Raw genomic sequence first — 27,508 nt, forward strand, 5'->3', positions numbered from 1 at the left:
ATTTGCATCATGACAATGTCGGACACACAGGTGATTCATGCCTGCCTCGTGGCGTGTCCATCACGTGAGGGGCTGGGTGAAGGATGACTTGACACCCAGCTCACACAGTTCAGCCCCATGCTCCAGGATAAAGACACCAGGGCCCTTCATGCCACCAAGGTCATTACTGCCCCTTCATGCCACCATGGTCTGCTGGGTGTTTGCTCTCTGGATCACACTTGTGAGCTCTGGGTCTCTCTCAGGAGCTGAGCTCAGCAGCTGGTGTAGACAGACACAGTGGGTTTCCTGATCCCAGCAACTGAGAGTCTGCATTTTATTTATTTATTTTATTTTATTTTACTGAGGCTTGAACCCAGGGATGCTCTGCCACTGAGCTACTCTGTAGCCCTTTCTATTTTGAGATGGGTATTGCTAACTTGCACAGGCTGGCCTTGAACTTGCCATCCTCCTGCTTCAGCCTCCTGTGTAGTTGAGATTACAGGCTTGTGCCACCATGCCTGGCAGATTTTAAACCTCTTTTTCTTTTTTGGAGAGGGGAGGGGGGATACTGGTGATGGAACCCATTGGCACTTGACCCCTGAGCTCTATTCCCAGTCCTTTTTATTTTTAGTTTTTATTTTGAGACAGGGTCTCACTAAATTGCTTAGGGCCTTGCTAAAATTGCTGAGGCTGGCCTTGAACTTGTGATCCTCCTACCCCAGCCTCCAGGGTAGCTGGGATTACAGGTGTGCGCCACTGCATCCTGTGATTCTAAACCTCTTAAAGCAAACTCATGGTCATTGAGTTGGGGTGCAAAAGGGCCTGAGGCTGTCTTGGGACAATTTGGGAATTGCTTTTGTTTTTCTAATAACTGTATCTGACTGCGCTGAGGGATCGTGGACTGTGATGGTTGCAATACAGCGTTACCATGTACTGGAAGAACCCAGACTCCCTGGGTTTGGGTCTTGGCTTTGTCCACCTCCTGGTTGTGTGACCTCAAGCAAGTTGTTTAACTTCTCTGTGCTACTAATTGCTCACCTGTTCCTTTCACCCCACCAGCACCCCACAAAGGGGATCCAGCTTCAGCCTCTGACTGTTCAAACACACCTTTTTTTTTTTTTTTCCTGGTACTCACTCCTGCACCATGATGAGGAATTCACATCTTTGACTTGCCCTACAGTGGATATACAAGTTGCCCATTCTCCAGGTAGCATAGCAGCTGGTGAGCAAATTTGCTAAGTAGGTATTGATCTGAAAAGCCATGCCCTCACGTGGCGGGCAGCCCAATCTGTGTAAGGGATTCTCTTAAAGCCCCCACTCCCTGGCTCTTGGTTCTGGGGGGATAAAGGAGGGTCTTCCAAGGTGGCGGACAACCCTGTTTTTAATCTTCCTAATCTCATAAGGACAGGATGCAGGTGTCTCTTTGTTGATTATGGACTAACACCCCCCTTCAAGCCCACTAGGGTGATTACAGCCCCCATCTCCACAGTCCACTGTGCCTCTGAGGACTTTGGAATGTTGGGCAGGTAGCACCTATGTCCTTGGAGTGGCACCTCAGCCACAATTTGGGAAGACAGAAGTCCAGCTGATACCTTGGCCTTGAAGGAACCCCTTCCCACTCTGGCTGTCAGCAGAGGTGTAGGACCTGGAAGTTTAGGGACCTGGAATTTCAGAGACCTGGAAGTTCAGCCTGTGTCGGAGGCCAGCCCAGCACCCCAGCCTCTTTGCTCCTGGGTCTGGGTCCTTGGCACACTGATCCCTGCACCCAGATCTTGACATATGCTATTTCTTCTTTCTGGAATACTCTTCATCTCATTTTCCCCAGAAGCAAACGTGTCCCTCTTCCGAGACCCACAAGAACCAGTAGTGGCCTTCTCATCTGGCCTCCTTCCAGAAATATCTTTTCTTCAGAGCCTGTTTCACTGTGCTATGGGGTCTCCTCTTTCTTTGTTTAACTGTGAATGTCTGTGTCAAAACAGGATGTCAATGCCTCTCTATTCACTGCTGTATCCCTGGCACATAGTAGTTGGTCAAGAAATCAATGACAGAATGGCTGTATGTGTCCATCACTATACCATCCACATTTCATAATGCGTAGCCCCCTGGGGACATCAAGGAAGTGATGCTCGACACCTCACAATAGGGCTTCTTTGTTTCCTGGGCATGTGGTTCCCACCAGGCGAGAGAAGTAGAAATATTTGCCTATGTGGTGACTCCATGATCGGAATGCTGCGGTCCTGCAACGAGACCTGAATTAGGAACTTGCATCTCTTTGCATGTCATTTGCATGGCTCAGCTCTGGGCTCTAAGCTTCCTCTTCTGGTTTCCTGGTCAGTCCCCAGATCCATAGAACGGGCCTGCCACTTCCTCTGCTTTCCCACGAAATGGCCTGACCGGCCAGTGACAAAATCCACCCAAAAGAGCTGAATGCAATGAAATTCCCCGGCACGGGGACAACTCCTGCAAAGAACTATATATAGCATGAGAGCCTGATGCAGTGGGAGCCTATGACATCCACTGTGACATTTAGTTTTCCAACAGCCCTGAGAGATTGGCACCATCATCATCATCATCCCCATCTGATAGATAAGCAAACTGGGGTTTGGAAAACGTTAAAGAATTTGCCCCAAATCTCACGACCAGCCAACATCAGAGTCCAGATTGGAGTCCAGGCCTGTCAGATACCAGAGCCCGAATTAATCACGGTGTCAAAATGCATGTCATGTCCTCTGAGGGATTCGGGGAACCCTCACCGGAATCCAAGATGCTGGGCTGACCCTGCTGGGGGCCCTGCGTTCCCTATACACACTAAAGCCCCTGAAGTCCCCTCCTCCGTTGCCTTCACCAGAGCATTCCCAGGAGAATAGGGAAGGTGACTAGGCAAGGACATTGGATAGCTGGTGACATCGCGAAGCCTCAGAGAAAGCAAAGAAAAAAATGTCTAAACACAGGGTGAGAGCAGAGAGGACCCAGGTGCCCGTGACCCATGCAGAGGTTGGCAGGATGGGAATGGGGATTTGTATGAGGACACTCCCCGCCCTGATACCCCACATTTGGAAGGAGATCCTATGACCCCCATCCCTGAAGGACTGGGAGGATTCAGGCCTAGAAATTCAGGAAATATCCCTCAAATGATTTGGATTTTCTTGTTGAGATCCTCCTGCCCTAGGGTCTGCACCCCCTACCTTTAGGGTTTGGCCATGGTATAGGCATTCCCTGGGCACTTGGCCCTTCACTTCCTATGCCTCTGTGCTGCTCAGCCACAGGGTGGCTGCTTTTCCTGCTCAGATGTGGCTGATCCTTTCAGGACTCCACTTATCTTGTCTGTTAAAATGGGAATGATGATAACTGGACTCACATTTCTGAAAGGAGCTTGGGACATTCAAAGGAGATAATATGTGCAAAGGCAAAGTAGCATCGTATTGGCACATAGTAGGTGGTCAATAAAATAAAAATTTCCCTTCTTGCCTACTACCCAAGTTTTGATGGCACTGTTTCTGCCCTGGAGGCTGCACTAAGGCCTCTAGAGCTGTGCCCACAGTACCCGAGCTACAGTGGGCTGATCACACTGGACTTGGAGTAACTGTTGCCCTCCTGGACTCAGGGACCAGACTTGTATTCTCTGAGAGGGGAGCTCAACAGGCTGACCTGGCATCTGTTTCCCCACACAGGCAATGACTCAGGATGCAGCCAGGGGCCACGACGTGCACGGAGGACCGCATCCAGCATGCCCTGGAGCGTTGCCTGCATGGACTCAGCCTGGGCCGCAGCACCACTTCCTGGTCAGGTAGGGCTGAGGGAGCTGGGGAGGTGTTCTGAGGACCCAAGGGGGCCTCAGAGGCGGTGTTGGGCCCTGGGCCAAGCATGGGAGCTGGCAGATTCTGGTTCACACTCAGAGCCTCGTCTGGGCTGGGCAAGCGCTCTCCCACTGAGTTGCCTCAGATTCTGTTCAGATCCTGTGTGACTTGAGCAAATCCCTAGACTTCACCTGGGCAGGAGCCACAGCATGCAGCTCTGTCTCCTTTCTCCCTTGACGCTTCCACATCCTACTCAGGTGCTATCTCGCTTCCTCAGCATATGCTAGAAGCACAGGTTTGGAATCGCTTAGAAACACCCCAGCTGCTGATTCCAAAAGAGCAGCCAGGAATTCACAGGCAGTTCTCCCCCAGATTCTCCTGCTCACTTGTTTCTAGTTCCTTCCACACCCTACCCTCCTCCAGCCTGCAGAACAAGGGAGAAACTCAGCAGAGCTTCAAGGATCAGGGGCCTCTATGCTCCCTGCTTCCCAGGACTGAGAACTGGGGAATCTGCAGGCTGGGGCACGTGTGTCTCTGCGGCTGGTGCCTAGTTGTAAGAATTCCTTATTCTAGTGAAGATTTTTTCACATTTCATGTCTGTTTGCCTCTCTACCTACTCTATGAGATAGATGCCTGCTGGTTCTTAAACATACCTGGTTTCTTCCCACTTCAGGACCTTTGTACCTGCTGCCTGGACTTCCCTCAGACTGTGCATAGCTGGCTCCTTCTCATGTAGGTCTCAACTCAAATGTCACCTCCATGGAGCTATCTCTGGCCTTCAGAATTAGACAGATCTGCATTAAAACTGTCTTTAATTGGCTGTACATCCTTGTGCAAGCTACCTATCCTTTCAGGACTCCACTTATCTTGTCTGTAAAATGGGAATGATGATAACAGGACTCACATTTCTGAAGGGAGCTTGGGACATTCAAAGGAGATAATATATGCAAAGGCAAAATAGCATCATGTTGACACATAGTAGGTGGTCAATAAAATAAAAATTTCCCTTCTTGCCTACTACCCAAGTTTTGATGAGGCCTAAGCTTGCAGAGTTGAGGTGCATTGTTAAATCAAAGAATATTAAGAGATCTGACTTTGGCAAGTTCTACAAAAACCTGTGTTTAGGATCTCCTGGCCTTTGGAAGGAGTCCATGCACATAAGGAGACATGGAGTTTAAATTCCATGAAATGTACTGTCAATACACATCCACCCTTCCTAATCTCCTTTTCCCCAACCCCTGACATATAACCTCCCTTGATTCCTGTGACCACACCTTTTAATTTTTAGGGGTTTACCCTTGTTGACTTCAGGGAAACAGAGACAACCAAACTAAGAAAGTCTGAGGAAGTTATAGCAACAAAGTGCTCATTATAGCTTTTGAGCTATAAATGAATTTAGCTTCCCCTTCCTGGGTTCCATTACCAGCCAGTTCAGGGAAACTCCAAGATTGTCACAGATACCTTCTTGGGTCTTAGGGTGGAGCTGGCTGTGGCTCCTCTATTTATTCTACAGTTTCTTAGTTCTGATCTAACTTCCTTGGGTCTCATCGGCACCAGCACACATTGCAGGAAAGCAGAGGAGATGGAGCACCAGTGCTCCCCAGAGGTGCAGGGGCAGAGTGACCTCAAGTTCATTGGCCTCTAAGGGGATCCCAGCCCATGTCTCCAATCTGTGCTCTTGAGCCTCTTGTGCAGGAATAGGAAATGGGTCATCATGTCTCGATGGGGTAGGGGAGCACATTGGTTCAGCGTGCTCGCTAAGGCTGTCTCACTTTAGAAAGGAATGTTCCAGTGCCATCCCCAAGAGAAGAATGTCCCAATATAGATCCCCCCTCTCTATAGCTCCTGAGTGAGGGTGGCCAGAAGAGACCTGAGCTGATCACTTGCCTCTTTTTACTCCCTTTCTAGCGGGGCTGTGTCTGAATTGCTGGAGCCTACAGGAGCTGGTCAGCAGGGACCCGGGCCACTTCCTCATCCTCCTGGAGCAGATCCTGCAGAAAACCCGAGAGGTGAGGGTGTCCCCTAGCACCCTCAAAGGCAGAGCTCTGGGTTTGGCACGGTAGAATTGAGAAATCTTATGTCTGGATGCTGATGCATTGAGGATATCTGGAAAGGGGTATGTTCTCACTAGAGTGAATAGGAAATCCAGAGACCTGAGCTGAAGCCTCTTGGGGCTGACATTGCTTGTAAGTCTAGCAATAGACTAGAAAGGAGGGAGGAAGCTTAACCCAATCCCTTTTCTGAAAAGAGCCCATAAGAACAAAGGCATAGAAGAGAAGAAAGAGAAGACCAATTGGGAAGGGAAACTGAGGCCTCCTTTGACAGTCATGGATTTTATAACCAAGGAATGCATGCAGGGCTGAGCTGGGCTAGACTTCCAGAACATCTGTGAATCCCAAAGGAGGATTCTGGCTCTTTTATAAAGAATTCTCTTTTTTTAAGTTTTTTTTTAGTGAATGATTGAGTTTGGGAAACGTGATTTTTCTTCAGTTGGCTCCCTCTATAAAAAGAAAGTCTTCGTTTATCAAGACATCTAAGGTTGCCATTCTGGCATTACCATTACCTGGTGCTTTTTATACTGTGATCCCAAGCAAGCCAGCGTAAGCACTAAACTGCCTCTGAAGTGCTTGACTTATAAACCCAAATAAAGAGGACCAACACTCCTGTAGGAACAGGGGAGAGTTTGGTAGAAGGGATTGAATAGGAGTTGTGGCAGATGCATCATCTATCCAGAGTAAAGAGAAGGAAAAGTCTAAATTTCATCCAGCACAGAAGAGAGAGTTGGGAGAGTTTTCTGTGCCTCCAACCCCTCTGAGTTCCAGAATGGGCCATGAGAATGCTGCATTTGACCTCTCCATCCTCTCCACAGGTCCAAGAGAAGGGTACCTATGACCTCCTCACCCCACTGGCTCTACTCTTCTATTCCACTGTCCTCTGTGTAAGTTCACATGGGCCCAAGCAGGAGAGGGAGGAGGGGAGAGGGGAGGAGAATTACGAGTAACTTCTGTCAGGGATACAGTCCTCACTCCTCTGAGGATCAACAGAGAGAGGAAACTCTAGGTTTTTATCTTGAGATAGTTTTTGACCCTCTGATGTCTTGAGAGCTACCATCTTGAGAGGCCTCTGGTAATTCCTCGTGGCTGCCATTGTACCTGGCATCTCTGGGCTTCCATAGAGGAACTGCTGTGACAGTGTATTCATCAACCACAAGAGAGATTCCATGGAGAGATTTTGTGTCCACCTCAATTTTGACCCCAGTGGTCACTTTCACCCAGTGTGATCATCTCTCATATTCACCAGACTGGTGACCGAAATGACCGTGTACATGGATACATTCTACCCAAAGCATAAACACTTGCCTGTAGTGAGGATGTTTAACTACAGGATGGAAGATCCTTCTCCAAAATAAGTGGCAACAATGCACAGGGCAGAATGATCTTGAGGTGACAACTTTGCAGAGAGGCTCTCTCAAGTTTGGGTAAACTGTGTCTGTTTGGTCAAAACCAGGCCCTAGGTGCCATCTTGCCCATCTGTGACTCACTCCCTGAAACTCATTTCTCGTTCTTCCTAATCTTATTCTGCCACACACTGCTCCCAGGAAATGATCATCCTTTGTAGAACATTCCAGAAAGGGAGAAGAAGCTTTCCTGGAATATCAGTGAGTTTTTTTATCACCTGTATCTCTCTTGTTGCCCCTTCTCTGTCCTAGACACCACACTTCCCACCAGACTCAGATCTCCTTCTGAAGGCAGCCCGGACCTACCACCGGTTCCTAACCTGGCCTGTTCCTTACTGCAGCATCTGCCAGGAACTGCTTACCTTCATCGATGCTGAACTCAAGGCCCCAGGTGAGTGTTGAGCACAAGGAACAGGGCTTGGGTGGTCAGGAAGCTTCTAGCTCTTCTGAAATGTTCTTTGGTTACGACCCTCCTCACCTTTTAACCTTTAGCTCACCTCTGCCCATGCCCTGGTCAAAACCTTCATGGTAAACACAACATCAGGTGCCTGAGTCTGCACAAGCTAAAGCAGTAAGTGTGGAAGGAAACCCGAGGAGAAATCTTTAGGGGAAGCTGGAGCAAGTGTTCAGGACAAGAAGACCCCAGCACTTCACCTGTGCCTCTGCTCCAGGTAGCAAAGGGATCTCCAGGTTTGCTCAGGTCAGCCAGAGAAGCCCCCAGAATATTGACTAGAGATCCTGACTTGTTCTCTTTGCCCCAGGAGCAAATTGGCATATGTGGGTTAACAGTGTGGGTTAACAGTTATCAGGAGAGGATGGTTGGTGATGGGAAAGGACAGGCTGATGGTCACTACGCAAGTGTGGATGAGGATTTGGTACTGTCCAGGTTTTTACATGTGGAGTCTGAAAAGTATGGATTCTTCAGAACTCGAAAATACTATTATAGACATACAAATGAAGTCTAAGAAAACTATGATAGAGCAAGAGAAAACATAATCAAATACGATATGGTAGCCCTATATTATAAATCATCACAGTGATATTCCAAGGAACAGAGTCACATAACATCTTAACAGATGTCTCTGAAACATTTGATAGAATTCAACATGCAGTCCAGATATTCAAAACCTCTCAATATATGGAAACTATTTCCATGGAAGTATTTTAAATATGGCAACAGCCCAAGGTTAACTACCAGAGGCACTTCCTTTAAACTCAGTTGCCTCTCTTTTTGCTTATAGTTATTTTGCCTATGCAAAAAAGAGACAGAAATAAAGATATTTCCTCATCAAGAGAAGATAACATTTTAATGATTTAGAGTTCAAACAAGAGAATCACCAGAATGAATATTGTCAGAACTAGAAAACAAGTAGCTTAAGTGCTTTCCCATATATTGGTATCAATAGATAAGGATATGTAATAGATAGAAAAGCATAATAGCAATTAAAAACATGAAAGAAATAAAAATATGAGTAAGCTACATAGAGAAAACAAACTATACTGAAGATAAATTATTGAAGAGACATATTGCTGGATTGAATCAATATTTTAATAAAAGCAAGTGTTAGAAAAATAAATGCAATTCTAATCAAAATACCAGATCTTTTTAAAATTTAACAAATTGAGTCTATTTGAAAGAAATAGCATTTATTTGTGCAGTTACCATGATATATATATATAAAACATATTCTTTTAAAAGAGAATAAAAATGAGGGCTGGGGTTATAGCTCAGCGGTGGAGCACTTGCCTAGCATGCGCAAGACCCTGGGTTTGATCCTCAGCGCCACATAAAAATAAGTAAATAAAATAAGGGTACTGTGTCCAACTACAACTAAAAAATAAATATTTTTTTAAAAAGAGAATAAAAATGTGGCTCAGTGGTAGTGTGCTTGCCTAGCACATGTGAGGCACTGGGTTTGATCCTCAGCAGCACATAAAATAAACAAATAAAATAAAGGTATTGTATCCATCTACAACTAAAAAATATATATTTTAAAAAATGAGATATTTCCCTTACTAGGTCTTTGAAGGTAGTATAGGGCTATGGTAATTAAAATAGCACCTATTGGTATAAGAATAGATAGATTAATGGAACAAAATATAGTATCTAGAAACAGAATATTAAAAATTTATTATATGACAAAACAGTATCCGCCAATCAGTGATGAAAGAGTTCAGACATTTAATAAGTGGTATCAGGATAATTGACAGTTCATAAGAGTTGGAACTTCATCTCAAAAAAAAAAAAAAAGACACACCAAAAAATACCCAAATATGTTCCCATCTCAAATAAAACAACTTGCAGATAGATAGATGAAAGGTTTAAGTGTGGAAAACAAAGTCAGGAAAGCAGTAGAAGAAAATAAATTACATCACCCTGGACTGGAGAAGAGTTATCAAACACATCCCCAACGCAAAAGTGATAAAGAGGACTGGGGTTATGGCTTAGTGGCAGAGTGCTTGTCTAGCATGTGTGAGGCACTGGGTTTGATCCTCAGAACCACATAAAAATAAATAAATAAATAAATGATTTAAAAAAGTGATAAAGATTTACAAAGGTTTGGGGGCTTGGGGTGTGGTTCAGTGGTAGGGTGCTTGCCTAGCATGCACAAGGCCCTGGGATCAATCACCAATGTTAAAAAAGAAAAGACTTTTCAAATCATAAAGATTTGAAAGCATAAAATTTAAAGCCTTTATGTGGCTTTAAAACCCCTATAATAATGAAACATAAATAACAAGCTAAAACAATTGTGACCAAAATGAATATATCAAACCCATGATATTTAAAAATAGCCACACCAAGGGAAATAGAAATAAGCACATGATTCAAGTACATCCAAAAAGAACCATGAATGACTGAGCAATGGCCCCCAATATTCATTTTCATTAGTAATAAAGTAAATGCAAAACTAAAGAATGAATGCTTTCTTTTTGCCACTCAATTGGCAAAAACAAAAGAAGAAGAATGAATGAAAATATCAAGTGATGTTGAGGAAAATTGGGGCAGAGTTGGCTAGACATCAGAAGACCCTTTTGTTCTGCAGTTCCATTCCTCTAAGTAGATCCTGATAAGTAATTATGGCTGTGCAAAGATTCAGCTACAAGGATGTTCTTTCCTCCTAATTATCAACCAATGCCAGAACATTTAAAATATCGAACACAGTTCAGTATACTGTGGCAAAGTCATTCAGTGGAATGCTATTCAATTATTAAAAACAATACTGTAGAAGCAGTTCTTTAGGTCAAAAGATGTTGACTAACTTGTTGAGAATAAAAGCAGGCCCCCCCCATACTATGTATGCTTTAATCCCATTTCTATTTTTCCATTAAAATGTACACCCGTTCCAAGTCCTATTTAGCCCTGGCAGCATTTAATTGGCATTAAACACACTCAGGATTGAAGTATCAAATCTTATCCCCCAACTCATGGACCCTAAAAAGCTCAAAACTGAAGCTTTGTTTGTAAATTCCTTTGGAAGGGTTCATGACTTCCTTTTCTAACCAATCGGCTGGTCTGTCTTACCCTGGCCAATCAGCCAATCTGTCTGCCTCCCAACCAATCAGCTGATTGTCTGTCTCCCAACCAATCAGCTGACTGTCTGTCTCCCAACCAATCAGCTGATCTGTCTGCCTCCCAACCAATCAGCTGACTGTCTGCCTCCCAACCAATCAGCTGATCTGTCTCCCAACCAATCAGCTGGTCTGTCTGTTCCCCCCAAACCCCACTGGTCTATCCTCCCCCAACCAGTCAGCTGACTGTCACAACTGAGCAGAGGAGGTACCACCTAGGGTTGGCCAACCGCAAAATCTACCCATAAGATGGGCCTCACTTCATTGTAGATACTTGCATATGGAATAATCAGGAAGACCTCAAGGAGGCCTTGGCCGTGGAGAGGCACTCAGGCAAATTATAAATAGTCTGCCTACATAACTTTCTGAGATACCCTAAATCAACAAACCACTTTAAAGTCTCTCTCTTTCATTTTCTCCTCCCACTTCTCCTCAAAACAAACAGATCTGGACCTCTTTGGGCCTCTTGCTGGTGACTGGAGTTCTCTTACCAGGAAGCCAAGTGTTTCTTCCCTTCTATAATTTGGAGAGAAAGAATTCAAAATGTATATGCCTTGGCAGGGTCTTTGGCTGATACCAAAGATCTGTGACTCTTTCTTATTTTGAAATGGGCAATGGAGATGTTGGGGTGGGGGAGAGGTGTCACCTGTGGGGAGACCGCTTCCCAATTTCAGATAATACCAGCTGGCTCCCCTCTGTGGAATGCGTGCTATACCTTGAGGTATTTTTTGTGGGCAGCTGGGCTGGAGCTCTGTTCTGGGCAGCCCAGCAAGCAGATGTGGGGAGGAGGGGCGGGTGGGGGTAAGGCTCAGACCCTGTGCTGAGGGGATGCTACTCCTGAGGCACAAAAGCCACGCAGAGCAGACACTGGAGATGGAGATGGAAAGAGAAGGAGGGTCTTTTGCCTTGGAGCAGGGAGGACCCTGAGAACCATCACTCAAGGCACTGAGGGACATTGCCCCTGGGACCACATGAGGCTTCAGATATTCTGGTGACCAGGGAGAAGGCAGATGCCTAGAAAGGGAAACTCAGGTCAAGCTGTCCATACTAGAAATTTCTCTTCATCCAGGGAAAGCAGAACTGAAATAGGAAACCATTTACTCTACTTCATACCAGAGAATAATTTTCAAACAGTTAAAAAGCACATACAAATGGCCAGGTGCAGTGGCACATGCCTGTAATCCTAGCAGCCTAGGAGGCTGAGGCAGGAGGATTGAGAGTTCAAAACCAGTCTCAGCAAAAGCGAAGCAACTAAGCAACTCAGTGAGACTCTGTCTCTAAAATATAAAAGAGGGCTGGGGATGTGGCTCACTGGTCAAGTGCCCCTGAGTTCAGTCCCTGGTACCAATAAATAAATAAATAAATAAATAAACCAAAACAACAACAACAAAACACATACAAATGGAACCACCATTTGACCCAGTTATTCCAGTTATCCTGCTCCTCAGCATATATCCAAAAAGTTTAAAATCAGCATACTATAGTGATCAGCCACGTCAGTGTTCGTAGCAGCACAGTTCACAATAGCTAAGTTATGGAAGCAACCTAGATGCCCTAGAAGAATAACTTTATGACATTTGCCAGTAAATGGATGGATCTGGAGAATATCATGCTAAGTGAAAGAGCCAATTCCAAAAATCCAAATGTTGAATGTTTTCACTGATATGTGGAAACTAAACTGATATGTGGGGGAGAGGAAGAAGCGAAGTTTAGTAGATTAGACAAAGGGGAATGAAAGGAAGTGGGGATAGGAATAGGAAAGATAGTAGAATAAATCTAACATAACATTTCTATGTACACATATGAAATTACCTAGGTAAACCCTACCATTGTGCCCACCTACAAGAATGGATCCTAATTAGAATAAGATATATCCCATGCTTGTATAATTTTGTCAAAATGGATTCTACTGTCATGTATAACTAAAAAGAACCAATAAAATAAAATTTAAAAAATTTAAATGATAAAATGAACTTGATATACAAATCAACACAAGCATTGAAACTGATGGAAACATTGCATGCTAAAGGGCTTTTTCATGAGAATTTTGTAAATATGAATCAAACATACAAGTGAGGTAATATTTTTATGGATTATTCAAGGATAACAAAAAAAGTATAGAAAATAACATTGAAGGGCTGAGCAGTCACCACTTAACAATATCAGATTCACAACTCAAATGCCCTCATTTCAGGTTTCATCATTGCAATAAATAATACATAAATACTTAAAGCCAAAAAAAAACCCCACATACAAATATATTGTGAACCTGTGTTAGAGATGAAGTCAGCTCATTGCTGAGGGAACCAGCGAGAGATGGTTTAAAGAAAGATATGAAAGACTGATAACAAGTTTCCCATATAAACTAGCATGAGATTGGAGCTTTGGGTGCAAAATTAACTGCTATGGTAAAGAGGAATGAAAACCAGCACTTCTTGGGTTCTGTTTTCTACCCACCAACAATCACTTGCAACTGATCTCACTTCTACAAGTTCATCTCCAGTTTTAAAGAACGTGAGCCCTAATCAATAGCAAACAGTAGGTTAAATAAAATGACCTTCCTCTACCTGAACCGAAGGTACGTTTATTAGAAAAATACTTCAGTATGATTTTTGGTGATACTCGTGCCTGAGTCCTCCCTCTTCCCCCAGCAATCGCAGCTGAGGGAGGTAATAGAAGGAATTGGCAGAGAGCAATAATGGAGCCTGGGAACCTGAAGTTTTGGAGAAAGGCCAGATAATTTAGTTGTTACCTGAGCTTGGTACCCAACCAAGGTTTCAGATCCTGGGTCTGCTTCTCACTATCTGTAGGGCTTTCAGAGAGACATTTAACTTATATAACCCTCAGTTTCCTCATCTGTCAGATGAGCAGTTTGTGAGGATTAATGCTGCCTACACTGATGTCACATTGCTGTGGTCAGAAGGTGATGGTGTTAGTTCAAGAGATGGGTCCCGGCAAGGTTGGCAGGGAGAAGGTGACAAAGGGCCTGGGGAGCTGGGCCCTCCACCCCATGGAGCCTTAGTGTCCCGGTTGCCATGGAGATTGTGGCTGGGTGGCAGAGGAAGTGGGCTGGTTATCAAGGCTGGGGGCCTCCCCCTTCTTCCTGACTCCACCCCCAGTGGGGTCACCTTCAGCCTGTCTGCTGGGGGTGGCAGGAAACCTCACGTCAGCGCCCCTGGGTCCTGCCACCCCACAGCCCTCTGGAGCTCAGCCCACATGTTTGTTAAATATTTACCCGACACCCACACGACAGCGCAGACCACATACTCTCCTGCAAAGAATTGATCTGTAACGCTGAGTGGCATCTGTGGGCATCTTATGTGCAAGTCACTCAGCAGTCTTCGAAGCACACAGACCTCAAGGAACGCTGTCCCAGACCACAGCCCTGCAATGTCAGAGACACAGAGAAGTCATACTATCCCATTTCACACACAAGAAAACTCAGAGGGTTCAGCGTCCCTTTGTACAAAATGTAAAAATCCAGTGCAAGAGAAGGAATATGGACCTCGGTATGACAAAGACCTGGGCTTTGTCACTTACTAGTTGATGGTCTTGGGCAAGTTATATAGGCTTGCTGAGCTTCCCTGTCAAAAGCAAAACTTAAGTTAATGATGATGATGACTACGTGAAAGATGAGATCGTTTCACTGACTGTGTGCTGATGGTGTGCTAACCACGGCCGACCAGTTGCACATACCCTTAAAATGCCTGTTGGGGGCTGGAGTGGTGGCTCAGTGGTAGAGTGCTTGCTTAGCACGTGTGAGGCACTGGGTTCCGTCCTCAGCACCACATTAAGAAATAAATAAGCAAATAAATAAATAAACATAAAGTTATAAAAAAAGAACTCCTATTGGGTAGTGACTATCATGCCCATTTTTCAGATGATGAAGCAGAAGCCTGGGCCATTGAGTTAGCTGGTACCCGGTCATGTAGCTCCTATATGACTCTTTGGTTCCAGAAACCATAACCTATTCTCCTGTTTGCATAATGCTCTCTACCTGCAGGCAGAGAACAGGTGACTGACTGTGTGAACCAAAGACCCTGGGCTGTTCCAGTGGTCTTTTTGTGTAACTTTCCTTTCTGGGGAATATCTTTTATTGTTTATTTTTTCCCCTTTTGGATACCACCAATGCTTTCCTGCCCTTTGACTTCCTGTCAAAGTAGAAGAAACCTCAACCTCAGCTCATTCAGTTTTGCCTAACAAATGGTAGCGGGTGAATTCTAGATAGTCTTCCGTGGTAATAAGATTCTCTTAAGATATTACTCATTAAGACATTTGATTTTTATTCTTTTTTTGTCTCTGATGATGGGATAAAGGGTTTACTACATTTGAAGGAATGAATGTCAAACATCATTGACTAGTGGGTGGGGGAGATTTAGGGAAAGGGGCAGAGGGCAGGTGTCCCAAGAAATCACAGGTTGTGATCAGTTAAGACTAAGCTGGCTGCATATAACAGAAAGCCCCAAATAACACTGGCTTAAATTCATAAGGATTTATTTTTCCCATGTGCAAAAGAAAAAAAAATCTGGAAGAAGGTAGTCCAGCATTGGTAAGTGACCCCACAAACACCCTAGATTGACCTTCTTTCACCTTTCTGTTCCACCATCCTTAGTTGGAGGCATTATCCTCAAGAACATTTCATGGTATAAGATGGCTGCTGGTGCTCTGGCCATCATATCCACATTGCAGTTCACAGAGAGGAGGAAGGGAGAGAGGTTGCCAAAATGAATCCAGCCAACACCTTCTGCAAGGGTGGTTGAGAAATGTGACTTCGTAGCCCGGTGTCCCATTAGTGAGAAAGAAAAATGGATATTTCATAGATGATTAGAAGTTTCTGCTGCATAAGATTTACTTGTAAAAGTGGTACGGAAAAAAAAGGGGGGAGGGAAAAAAGTGGTACGGAAAACCCAGATTGGGCCCATTGGTGTGACTCTTGGTAGGGCGGTGAGAGGGGTGTCATGACAGGTCTTGCCTCACTTATCCCCAGCTCTGAGGCTCCGAAAAGCTGGAGGAACTCACCCCACAGGCATTTCTGTGGCTTCACACCAGCATGTGTCTTTTGTTATCATTGTCCTGTTGGTTCCAAGAATTGAAACCCACTCTGCCAGCACGGAGATCTGCACACCAGTTTCCTTCCCCTTAGTATTTTCCTCTTGCCTTTCCTAACCACATCTCTTCCCATCCTCCACTTCTCTGCTTCCGGACTCCCATCTGGCAGGGATCCCAGGTCTTCCTGGCCATGTCCTCCCCCTGGCTTTGTTTGAAGTCTGTGCTATTCCTTCCTGCCCAGTGCCTGCTGAGGCTATGTGGCCACCAGTCTCAGGTTTCTCTAGCCCCTCTAGAATCCAGGATCCCAAGATGGGACCCCTGTTGGGAGAAAGCATAAGAGAAACCTAGTTACTGGGAGTGTCGTGCCTGGGTCTGCTATAGATCAGGCTTTCCAGACGTCAGCCATGAGCTGACATTAATTACAGAAACTGGAGGACTCAACGACACAGTCTTTTGGGATTGCAACATAGTTAGGCTGGGCTCTGCTTGACATTAGTGCGTGGACTTCGTGAAATCTTGCTTTTGGGCCTGGTAAGAGGAGACTTGAGTCAAACTGTTGTTGCTGCCTGCCTCACTTGTGCCAGGTACTCCCGGCAGCCTCGGCGAGGGGCGCTGGTGTGTGGTTGACCTTATGCTAGTATTTGCTTGAGGGCAGGAGTGGTACCTTTTCTGTATCCTTGGTCTTCACAGTCTGCTGTTCTGTGTATAGAGCCATCTATTTGCCACCTTAAGAAGAGGCGGAAGCCTCAGTGGGCAAATGTGGTTCAACTGTGAAGGGTCCTGAATGCCTGGGCAAGGAGGTGGAACTTTGCATGACCACCTGGCACCCTGTCAGTACCCACTTTCTGTCCATAGACGCTGGCTCCACTCTGCTTCCTGCTGACAAGAACCTGAAATTAAGCACTACCCAGGCAGTGTATTTGTTTTTGTTATTCAACCTCTGCAGTTGGGGTCTAAGGAGCAACCTCAGAAACCTGGTCCCAGCTGCTAAGGAGACCAAATGTGTTTTTCAGTTTTCCATCACCATAACAAGATATCGGCCATGTCCATCACTATAACAAAGTAGCCAAGATAATTAATTTATAAAGAGAAAAGGTTTATCTGGGTTCACAGTTTGGAAGGTGCCAGCCCATGGTAATGGCCCCCATTGCCTTAGGCGTATGACTAGGTGGCACCTCATGGTGGCAGCCTGTGGTACAGAAGGACCACTCCCCTCACTGACGGGAGACAACACATGGGAAGAGGAAGGAGCTGGGTTCCCACAATCCCCTTGGAGGGCACACCCTCAATGACCTAAGGACTACTGTGCACTAGGCCCTACATCTCAAAATTTCCATCACTTCCCAATAAATAACACCACCTTGGAGGAAGCGTTAACAAATAGGCTTTGGGGGACTCTTATGATTCAAGTGATACCCCGAGGGATGGGTCAAGCTCCCTGTTGAGGGAATGGGAGGTGGGGTAAAGGTGAGGGACAGGTGTCCATGGACCCAGGCTGTCTGTTGAGGGAATGGGGTTTGGAGTTAAAGGTGATCTTGGTACTGGTACTGCCACCTGCCTTAGCAGTGATGATCTTTCTGGTGCCACGGGGGAACATAATGAAAAGCAAGGTCCCTCTGGTTTGTAGGATGCTGGGAGACATTTCTAACCTCACAACGTTCCCCAACAAATAGGGAGTTGAAGTACAATTTCTAAACCCAGTTCAGAAAGTCAGTTTGCAAAAAAAAAAAAAAAAAAAAGTTGACGAGATCAAAGCCTTCTTTCCTATTACAGGATGGATGTTCTGATTTGTTCCCAGTTCTGACCCCAGCTCCTCCTGTCATCCCCCCAAACTCCACACCCCATGATGAGCATTGAAGCCATTACCAAGAGAGGCCAAGAGAGGGGGACTTGATGGGGTCGTCAGGGTGGGGTTGGGGGTTTTGTCTGATGATTGTATGCTCCACTTGGCAACGGCTGAGGTCTTGGGTATTCGCTAGGCCAACCAGCTCTGAAAACAGCTTCCTCTGGGTCAGGGTGTGCTGCAGGTGCCCTTTCACATAGCCCCCCAAGAATGAAGCAAAAAACCCACACACGCCGTTACGGGGAGTCCACACAGGGAATAGGGAGCAACCCCAGCTCTAACTGTACTGTCATCCTAAAATAAGGCTAGTAAAATATCCCAAGATAGGTGGGGATAGGGATGTAAGAGGTTAAAGGATGTTTCTCATGACAGAGCTACAGAGGAGCAGAATCCATAGACACTCCATAGACAGAATCCCAGGAAGAGTGATGGTTAAGACTGAGCGGTTGTATTGGATGACAGGGGTAATCCTGGTAAGCTCTGGGAGGGCACTGGGGTCAGAAGCATTTTGAAGGAAACCTGATGTGGAAGGAGAGTGACTTCACAGCCTGCTGATCCCCAGAGTGTGACCAACTGTATGTTGGGGGTCGACAGAGGCAGAGTTGGTGGTGGAGATGAGAGGTCAGTGGGATGTGGGCTTTGTGTTAAAAATAAGTAAATAAACAGGGCTGAGGATGGAGCTCAGTGTAGAGAGCTTACCTAGCATGGGCCGGGCCCTGGGTTCCATCCTTAACACTGAAAAAAAAAAAAGAAAAGAAAGAAAGAAAATGATAAAAAAAAAAAGAAATGGTAAAAGAAAAGAGAAACAAAGTTAGGAGATTTATCTTGTGTGTGTGTTTTGCAGTCAGGGAGACTAGGGGATATCCATTTGTCTCCACTGTATTCTAGTGGGGGGCGGGGGGAGGTTCAAGAGGAGCTTTTTCCTGTAATGTATGTGAGCAGCCACCAGATGGTGTGCCAAATCCTGAGAGTGACAGCATGATCTCAGGGACTTAGCACCACAGATAGAACACCAACTTCGACTCATGTGCCAATTGTGTCAATTCAACATCATCTAAATGACTGACACTCAAGGCCATTCAGTCCCAAGGTAGAAGAACGTGATTTGGCAATTTTCTGCCATTTACTAAACAAAAATCATGGACTTGCTGTTTATAGCTGTCTCTGTACCCCTGATCTTGGCTTGTGTATCAGAGGACATGTCCCTCTGGCTTCATAGTTCAACCCCAGACCCAGGTGGCCTGCTCCCCACAGGGACTTCCCTGTGACCACCTCCGACTTCTGATAAGAGGGTGGCCTGATCCCCACAGCCCCAGCTCGGCCTCTGTTTCCCTTGATCTGTGGGAGAGTGGATTGTTGAAAGCCCGCACGAGTGACACAGAACTGAATACAGACTGTAAAGTGATACTGTCCAACTGCCGAGTCATGTGGCAGGAAAAACCAGAAAATGTTTGGTTGGTTTCTTCCTAGCGGGGGTTTGAAGTCTCAGGAGAGGGAGAGGTGCAAGAGGCTGGAGAGGAGGGGATGTAAGCTGGGAGGAGAGCGGGACTCAGATTTCAGAGAAAGTAGCGTTAGGCAAGGCAGCAGCTTCCCAGGGGGTGGGGGAAGCCAGGCAGAGGTGTGGATGTTGGACGGTTGCTGCCTAGCTGGAACTGAAGCTGAGCCGGGGGACGGAGGGATGCCTGGGACGCACACCCACCAGGACTGTGGGTTGTGGTGGTTGGTGCCGGGGACCCAGGAACACCTGGGTAGTGTGTGATTCCACAACCTTCTGTGCCCAGGCTCCCCCTCCCAGGATGCTCTGTCTCACGATCTCTATGTTATAGGCTGGTGGATCCCGGATGGGGCTTAGGAAGCATAGACTGTTTAGGGCCTCAGAGGCCACACACCTAAACTACCCTTTACACGAGGAACTGAGACCCCCAGGTAAAATGACCTGCCCAATGTCATGTAGAAGAGTCAAGATAGAACTCAGGCTTCTTTTTTTTTTTTAATTTTTATTTTTTATTAGTTGCTTGAGACAATACAATGATCTAGAACTCAGGCTTCTGACCAGGGTTCCAGCCCTGGATCCTTTTCTTCCTGCCAGGCTGCCCCCTGAGAGTGACAGCATGATCTCAGGGACTTAGCACCACAGATAGAACATCAACTTCGACTCATGTGCCAATTACGTCAATTCAACATCATCTAAATGACTGACACTCAAGGCCATTCAGTCCCAAGGTAGAAGAACGTGATTTGGCAATTTCTGCCCAGGGACAGGGCCTGGGCAGACTGGCTGAGAGGGGACTGTACAGCCCTTTGGATGGAAGGGCAATCAGAGTGAAAGGCCCCCCAAAATGGGAGAGGCTCAATGTGGATTTGGGGGGTGGAGGCTGAGGTCACAAAGGCGGGGTAAGGGAGTCACTTGTAAAGAATGACACAGAGATAAACACCAGGCACATGGAAGGTCCAAAGCAGCTCTCTTACCAGGGTTCTCCTGAGCCTCATCCACAGGAACTTCTGACCTGACTGACCAGTGCCTGGCTTGTTGCAAGGCATGAGGACATGATTGCTAAAGGAAGAGATTAGCCATAAACTCTTTTTTCTTTGTTCTTGGCCCACAGGAATCTCCTACCAGAGATTGGTACGGTCCGAGCAGGGTCTGTCCATCAGGAGTCAACGAAGCTCCACCGTGTGAGTTTTCTTGGGGCAGGGGAAAACCAGAAGAGGACCTCCCACCCTTTCACCATCCTCTCTTCCCTGGCATCTGGCATCCTCTCCAACATTGCACCTTTTCCCACCCTAGTCACCAATTAACAGGCTTCAAGGGGACCAAGAACCCTCCGAATGCTGGTCATGTTTTATATATAACTTCATTTTTCTGGGAAGAGGGTCTTCTTGCAGACTCTTGAAAGGGGTCTGCATCCGTCATGCCAGGTATTGGGTGCACATTACCTCATGCATCCCTACTTTTCAGAAGAGGAAACTGGAAGTCAGAGAAGCCAAACAACTTCCCCAAAGTCATATAACTAGTGAGTGTGTGACCAGGATTTGAGCCTCAGTCTTACTCAAAGGTCTTTGCTCTTTCTACCGCGTCTTTCTCCTGTTACTAAAACAGTGTTTTCCAAACTCTTTCGACCAGGACATACAATTTAAAAAATATATTCTTCTATGATAGTCTGGTACACAGAGAGAGCTGAAACATTTTTCATGAACTGAAACTTACCCCCATTATCTAGGATGAGCTCTGTCCTATTCGGCACGATTTGATTTAAATAACAAGTTCTGTTGTGACTCCCCAAACCCATTTCATTAACCCACTCCTGCAGTTTGAAAAGCATCAGAATGGAGGTACCCATTCTGAGGATCTCTGGAGATCTCAAAGTTATGTGGATTCTGTCTCATAGTCATCTCACTTTGACATGCTGCAAATCCAGGGACCCTGACCTCCACCAGCTCAGACATCTTAGCTGCCCCATCCCTCCCACTCCACAACCTAGGGGTTCACTTCACGTTGAGCAAATACTTCTTGAGGTGGCTGAAACACTTCTGGGTAAAAACAAGCAAAAAAAAGTCTAGGGTAGATGTTTGAGACAGAAAGGACATAAAAATGTCATATAGTAGCCCCCTCTTATCTGCAAACGATACATTCTAAGGCATGCAATGAACGCTTGAAACTGCAGATAGTACTGAACTCTATATGTGCTGAGAACTTTCACCTTTTCACTTAAAGGAAACATTTTGTGGTGGGTTTTGCATATCAGAATTTTCAGCATCACTAATCTTGTGCTTTGGGGCCAATATTAAGTAAAATAAGGGTTCCTTAAGCACAAGCACATGATACCATGACAATCTAAGTGATCACTGAGACAGCGACTGAGTGACTAATGGGCAGGTAGTATATGCTGTGCTGGACAAAGGAATGATTTATGTCCCAGATGGGCTGCAGCTGGACTGTCCGAGATTTCAACATGCTACTCAGAATGGTATGCAATTTAAAATTTATGAATCCCTTACTCCTGGAATTTTTCATTTGATATTTTCAGAGCATGGTTGACTCTAGGTAAACAAAACTGTAGATAATGGCGGAGGGGGGGAATGGAGGGTGGACTACAAGGCAGGTGGGCTGTAGGCTTGTGGGCTGATGAATAATCTCCTATACCTTTAAGGCACTTACTGGTGTTAATCCATTTAATCCTCATGTTAATCTTGTGAGAAAGGTATTTTTCAGATAAGGGAACAGAGAGGTTAGTGGGAAGAGCTTAGGGTTGGGAGATGGTCTCACTTCATTAATTATAAACTGAGAATGATGAAAAGTTTTTGAGCAATGAAATCATGTAGGATCTCCGTCTTGCCCTTCAAATAGTGAGGCTTAGCACATGCCCATGGCGGGGGGAGGGGCATAGGAAAAAAAATCAAGCACTCAGCAAAGGAGATACCATTTATGAGAGCCTGCCTCCTTTTCCTGAAAAAAATGGGGAAATCAAAAAACTTTCTGTCCAGTTGAAGGGGACTCTGTTCTGTCTCTCTGCCCTGACCCTGGGGCTTAGCTCTGGGATTGACACCAACAAAGCCTGCAGGGAACCCTACTTTCATAGTTTTTCTTTGCTCTGAGTTTTAACAACTTGGAATTGTGAGGATAAGAACAAGCTTATGACTATATTATATGACTATCACCATGGTTCAAATTTGCTCTAAGATCATGCAATCATGGAGGGCTTGGCACGGGGGAAATGAGAAGGCCATGTGTTGACCATCAGTATCTGATGGTCTGTGAGTCTCCTAACATTTGGGTATGTTTAAAAGTCTCCATGATAAAGAAATTTAAACACTAGCACCAAGAGGGAACCCAGATGTCCAGTGGGAAGGGAGGTGGAGGTGAGCGAGCCAATACCCACCCCTTAGCCCAATGTGAGCCTGCATGATGGCTTTGGGCTAATTTGAAAACATGTCCCCATGAGGGAAGGAATCAAATGAAGCCCTCATTGGCACCCCTTCCTATGGATAGATGCTGTCCCACTCCATGAGGAATTTCAGGCCCTACTTGCCTTAGCCAGACAGCAAGTGGCTGCCCTGCTCCCCTCTCCCCCTCAAAATGGTCAATGGGCTTCAAGTCACCTGGACAAAACTACCATCCTCTTTTGAATAATGTGCATCCACCTATATGTCCCGTGGGGGAAAATGTTTATATAAAAAGATAAGATTCATTTTTAAAAATTAAGTTCAGTTTGGAAAATCTTTGAAAGCTCCAGTTGAAAGACACTCTAAAGTAGACCACAAGCCTTCCTCTTGGAAATGGGACCCTTGAGCCCTCCAGGACTCTCTCCTGGCTTCCTGCTATTGCTTGCTCAAGCCATCCTGGGCTGTAAGGAGGCCCAGGCCTCTGCAGAGCTGAGCTCTGAGCTCTGCAGGGCAAGGTGTGTGGCTGTGCCTTGGCCTGTGGCACACCCCAGATCTCACATCTTGTCCTCTGTGTCTCCAGCACTGTGCTGTTGCTGAACCCAGTGGAGGTGCAGGCTGAGTTCCTTGCCGTGGCTGACAAGTTGAGCGCACCCGGGCACTCACCCCACAGCACCTACACCACCCTGCTCATGCATGCCTTCCAGGCCATCTTTGGTGCCCACTGTGACCTCCCTGGCCTGCACTGCAGGCTGCAGGTATGGGCCTGGGACCCTGGGGCTCTGGTGACTTCTGGCGCTTCCCCTGAGAGGCACAGCTCCCTCTCTGTTCCATCTCAGCTACAGACTTCTGGTATACCCTGGCCTCCCTTGCTCTAAGTGACACGGCAAAACAATGACTAGATCCTGGCCAGAGTTAGGTGGCACCCTGGGTAATGGGGCTGGGTGCTGATGCCTGGTGCCTCAGAAGAAGGCACCAGGAATGGGAATGGGCTTTTGACTGAGACCTGGCTTTTAGTTCTGGCTCTGTGATCAGTCAGCTGTGCCACCCTGGACAGCCCCTTCTCCTCTCTGGGTGCAGTGAACAGTCTAAAGTCCTTCCTGCTCTGCAGTATCCTGCCTCTGGGCCTCTCTCTCCTGACCATTTCCTGAGAGTAGAGAGGAGGCAGGGGGAGGCCCAGCTCCCTGACCAGCCATAGTAGAGGTGGGAAGTCAGACCAGAATGCAGAATGGTGGCAGCTGCCTTGGTCAAGACCCTAGGAATGGGGAAAAAAAAAAGCAGGTATCCCGGCGACTGGACAGGACCAAACCTCATCTCTCCTGGCCTTTCAGTCCAAGACCCTGGCAGAGCTTGAGGACATCTTCACAGAGGTTGCTGAGGCACAGGAGCAGGCATCTGAAGCTGGGAATGCAACCGAGGCTCGGAAGTGGCTCAGGACGAAGCTCCAGGCTGTGGGAGAGAAAGCTGGCTTCTCTGAGGTCTTGGGTGAGGTTCTGGGTTCAGGCGGGCTTTGTTCTCTTTCCCTATCACCTGTTCTAGCTCCCAGGAGGGTGTAGGTCAGTGGGCTGATGGCTCTGCTCTACCCAGCCATTCAGGGACCCAGGTTCATCAGCTTTTTATTGCTCCACCATCCCTTAGGGCACAGATCTGTCTGCAGGTGCAGGGTTGGCTTGCTATCATGTTGGCAGCTTGTAGGAAAAAGAAAAGATCGTATCTGCTGGGGTCCTGGGACTTGGTTGTTTTGTTGAAAGTATTGTAGAAGCTGCATGCATCACTTCCACATGTACCCCTTTACCCACCAGTGTAACATGGCCACACGTGCCCCCAAGGAGCCTGGGAAATGCCCTCTCTACAATTCTTCCAATAGGGAGCACAGATTTGGGGGAACACTTAGCAGTTTCCATGACAATATTTCTCATACAAACTTTTGAAGATCGTTCTGTTCTTTTCCCATTGGGATATGGTAAAAGGAGGCTCAGGGACTGTGAGGTGGCCATATCCACCCAGCTAATCAAGTGCATGGCTTTATACAGTGTACTTCAAAGAAGAGCCTCTGGCTGGGAGCCAGGCATTCTGGCTGTAACTCTGTCCAGGTGTGTGGCTCTGTGCCAGTCCTACCCCAACTCTGGTCTTTTCTCTAAGTCAAAGGGTCTGGGCTGGATATTTCCAAGACCCCTTCTCAGTCCTCTTCTCCTGCCCTCACTCCTCTTACAGACACCGCAAAACCCGGGAAGCTCCACACCATCCCCATCCCTGTCGCCAGGTGCTATACCTACAGCTGGAACCAGGACAGCTTTGGTAAGGATCTGGCTGGACCCTGGGGCACCTGCCCACCACACTGTATGAGCTCTTTGAGGTCCTGGGTCTGTACTGCTGCCCTCTCCCTCTCCCCCATGGACCCCCAAAGACCCTAAGCAGAGCAGGGGGTAGCTCTGAGTCCTAAGCTGGCCCAGCCCCCCCCCCCTTCCTGCTCCTCCCCAAACCTGCCAGAGTCTTTCCCTCAGAAGTGATTCTAGGGCCACCCACCCAGACACTGCCCTTTCTTCCCTGTAGATATCCTACAAGAAATCCTACTCAAGGAACAGGAGTTGCTGCAGCCAGGGATCCTGGGGGATGACGAAGAAGAGGAAGAAGAGGAGGAGGAGGAGGAGGACTTGGAAACTGATGGACACTGTGCTGAGAGGGACTCACTGCTCTCCACGAACTCTTTGGTGTCCCATGACTCCACCCTATCTCTTGCCTCCTCTCAGGCCTCAGGGCCAGAGCTCTCCCGCCATCTGCTGACCTCCTTTGTCTCAGGCCTCTCTGATGGCATGGACAGTGGCTATGTGGAGGACAGTGAGGAGAGCTCCTCTGAGTGGCCCAAGAGGCTTGGTAGCCAGGAATGCAGGGGCCACCGCAGGCCTGGGCAAAAGTTCAACAGAATCTATAAAATCATCAAGAGCACCAGCCAGCTGGTACTGCGGAGGAACTCTCGGGGCCTAGAGAGTGGCTCGGACACAGCCCTGCCCCTGCGAAGGGCGGGGAGCCTCTGCAGCCCACTGGACAGCCCAACACTGCCCCATTCCCGGGCACAGCGCTCACGATCCCTGCCCCAGCCCAAGCTCAGCACCCAGCTGCCCAGCTGGCTCCTGGCCCCTGCCCCATGCCACCAGCGCCGCCGCCCCTTCCTGAGTGGGGATGAGGACCCCAAGGCATCCACACTTCGGGTTGTGGTCTTTGGCTCCGACAGGGTTTCAGGGAAAGTGGCTCGGGCATATAGTAACCTCCGGTAAGACCCATCACGGGGCACATCGCTCTGCTCTGTGTTATTCTAGTGGAAACCAGAAGTTGAGTATCCAAGAGCAACCAAGGACTCACTTCTCACCATCTTCTTTTCACCAGGAGGTTGGAGAACAATCGCCCGCTCCTGACACGGCTGTTCAAGCTGCAATTCTTCTATGTGCCTGTGAAGCGAAGCCATGCAACTGGCTCGGGTTCATGCCCAGCCCCTCCGAGCCAGATGTCTCCACTCCCCACAGACTCCCCAAGGCAGCCAAACCCACCAGTATGTCCCCAGTCCCCAGCCAAGTAGGGTGGGAAAGTGGATGTGAGCAGGTTCTAGGTACCTAAAGGGAGCTGGTTGGGAGTCAGCCTAAGCCATCAGTTGTGTGTCCAGGGCACGGCCTTCTGCCTGACCCTCACTCCCAGGTTCCTGCCTGCACTTGGGTATATCATTTTGCCATATGATAAAGACCAAAAGTTGTCATACTTCTCCAAGAGCAAGGAAAGTCTCAGCTTGGGGCTTCAGGTGTGGTTCAGGGCAAAGATGGACACAGGCCTCTTGGGTAGCTGGGAATGACTCTTGTCCCTTGCCTCAGGAGATGGGCACACCCCCATGGGAGGACAGCACAAATGACATCTCCCACTACCTTGGCATGCTTGACCCCTGGTATGAGCGCAATGTGCTGGGCCTCATGTACCTGCCACCTGAAGTCCTGTGCCAGGTAAGTGGCCCTCGGGGTTGGGGTTAGAACCTACTGGCTATTGTCACTGAGCCTCACTTAGAAGGCTCTGGATTTGCTTTAGGCTTCCAGGGCTTACTTTAAAAAGAGTAGGAAGCTTCCTTCCTCAACTCCTGGCTTGTCCTGGTTGGTCAGGGGCCTCCCTGGAGGCCTATGTGTCAGATGAGGAGGGTGTGAGGCTGCACGGTGCTCCCCAGCCAGCCCCTCCAGCTTCTCTCTCACCCTCTCTCTCTTCCACCCGCCACCCCCTACCCCTGTTCTGTCTGCCTCTGAATCTCTCCTCTCTCTGCCTGTGTGTGTCTTTTCCTCTCTTCCTCCCACTGCCTCTCTCTCTGGGTCTCTGTCTCTTCGTGCCTCTGGCTTGGCTCCCCCTCCCCTGGCCACAGCACTCCCTGAAGGCTGAGTCCCGGCCCCTGGAGGGCTCCCCTGCCCAGCTGCCCATCCTGGCTGACATGCTGCTCTACTACTGCCGCTTCGCTGCCCGGCCGGTACTGCTGCAGGTCTATCAGACGGAGGTAAGGTCTGCCCTGCCCATTCCATCTCCTTACCCACACTCCCTGGCAGCCAGGGTCCGCATCGCCAAGTCCCAGGCTATGTCGTGCTGGGCCTATCGGCCCCCACCCACTCCCACCCGCTGACATCAGCTAGACTGGAGGAGCCGGGTGGGACCTCCCCGCGCAGAGGTCCACACTAATGCCCGTGCTCCTGCCCTCTCCAAGCTGACCTTCGACACTGGGGAGAAGACGACGGAGATCTTTATCCACTCCCTGGAGCTTGGTCACTCTGCGGCCACGCGAGCTATCAAGGCTTCAGGTGTGAACTGCAGGAGCCCAGTGTGGAGGCAGGCAGGGAGCGGGGCGGGGCTAAAATGAGGCTGCCTCCTGGGAGGCCGGGCCCTGTGGGGGCGGGGCCTTGGGAGAAGAGACAC

The 27,508-nt window shown here is 47.6% G+C and overlaps 1 protein-coding gene across 4 annotated transcripts in view; it reads left to right on the plus strand.

Annotated features, from left to right (window-relative positions):
- The window catches only part of Pik3r5 (phosphoinositide-3-kinase regulatory subunit 5), a 74,575-nt gene that overhangs the window by 44,166 nt on the left and 2,901 nt on the right, over positions 1–27,508 (plus strand). Inside the window, exons 2-14 of one of the 4 annotated variants that reach the window (XM_046422194.2) lie at positions 3,651–3,766; positions 5,685–5,785; positions 6,646–6,714; positions 7,486–7,624; positions 20,302–20,371; positions 23,160–23,334; positions 23,908–24,061; positions 24,791–24,874; positions 25,130–25,847; positions 25,961–26,123; positions 26,437–26,562; positions 26,967–27,095; positions 27,300–27,393. In XM_046422194.2, coding sequence (XP_046278150.1) covers positions 3,664–3,766; positions 5,685–5,785; positions 6,646–6,714; positions 7,486–7,624; positions 20,302–20,371; positions 23,160–23,334; positions 23,908–24,061; positions 24,791–24,874; positions 25,130–25,847; positions 25,961–26,123; positions 26,437–26,562; positions 26,967–27,095; positions 27,300–27,393 — 2,125 coding nt within the window. In that variant the 5' untranslated portion in view covers positions 3,651–3,663. Of the gene's footprint in view, positions 1–3,650; positions 3,767–5,684; positions 5,786–6,645; positions 6,715–7,485; positions 7,625–20,301; positions 20,372–20,391; positions 21,664–23,159; positions 23,335–23,907; positions 24,062–24,790; positions 24,875–25,129; positions 25,848–25,960; positions 26,124–26,436; positions 26,563–26,966; positions 27,096–27,299; positions 27,394–27,508 lie in introns of those variants that run through there. The other 3 variants (XM_046422195.2, XM_058572029.1, XM_058572028.1) reach the window with 3 other exon arrangements.

The sequence above is a fragment of the Marmota monax genome, unplaced genomic scaffold (genome assembly GCF_021218885.2).
Source record: "Marmota monax isolate L192 unplaced genomic scaffold, Marmota_monax_Labrador192_F-V1.1 WCK01_AAM20220418_F8-fsc00243, whole genome shotgun sequence".
In the NCBI taxonomy this organism is placed as follows: Eukaryota; Metazoa; Chordata; class Mammalia; order Rodentia; family Sciuridae; genus Marmota; species Marmota monax.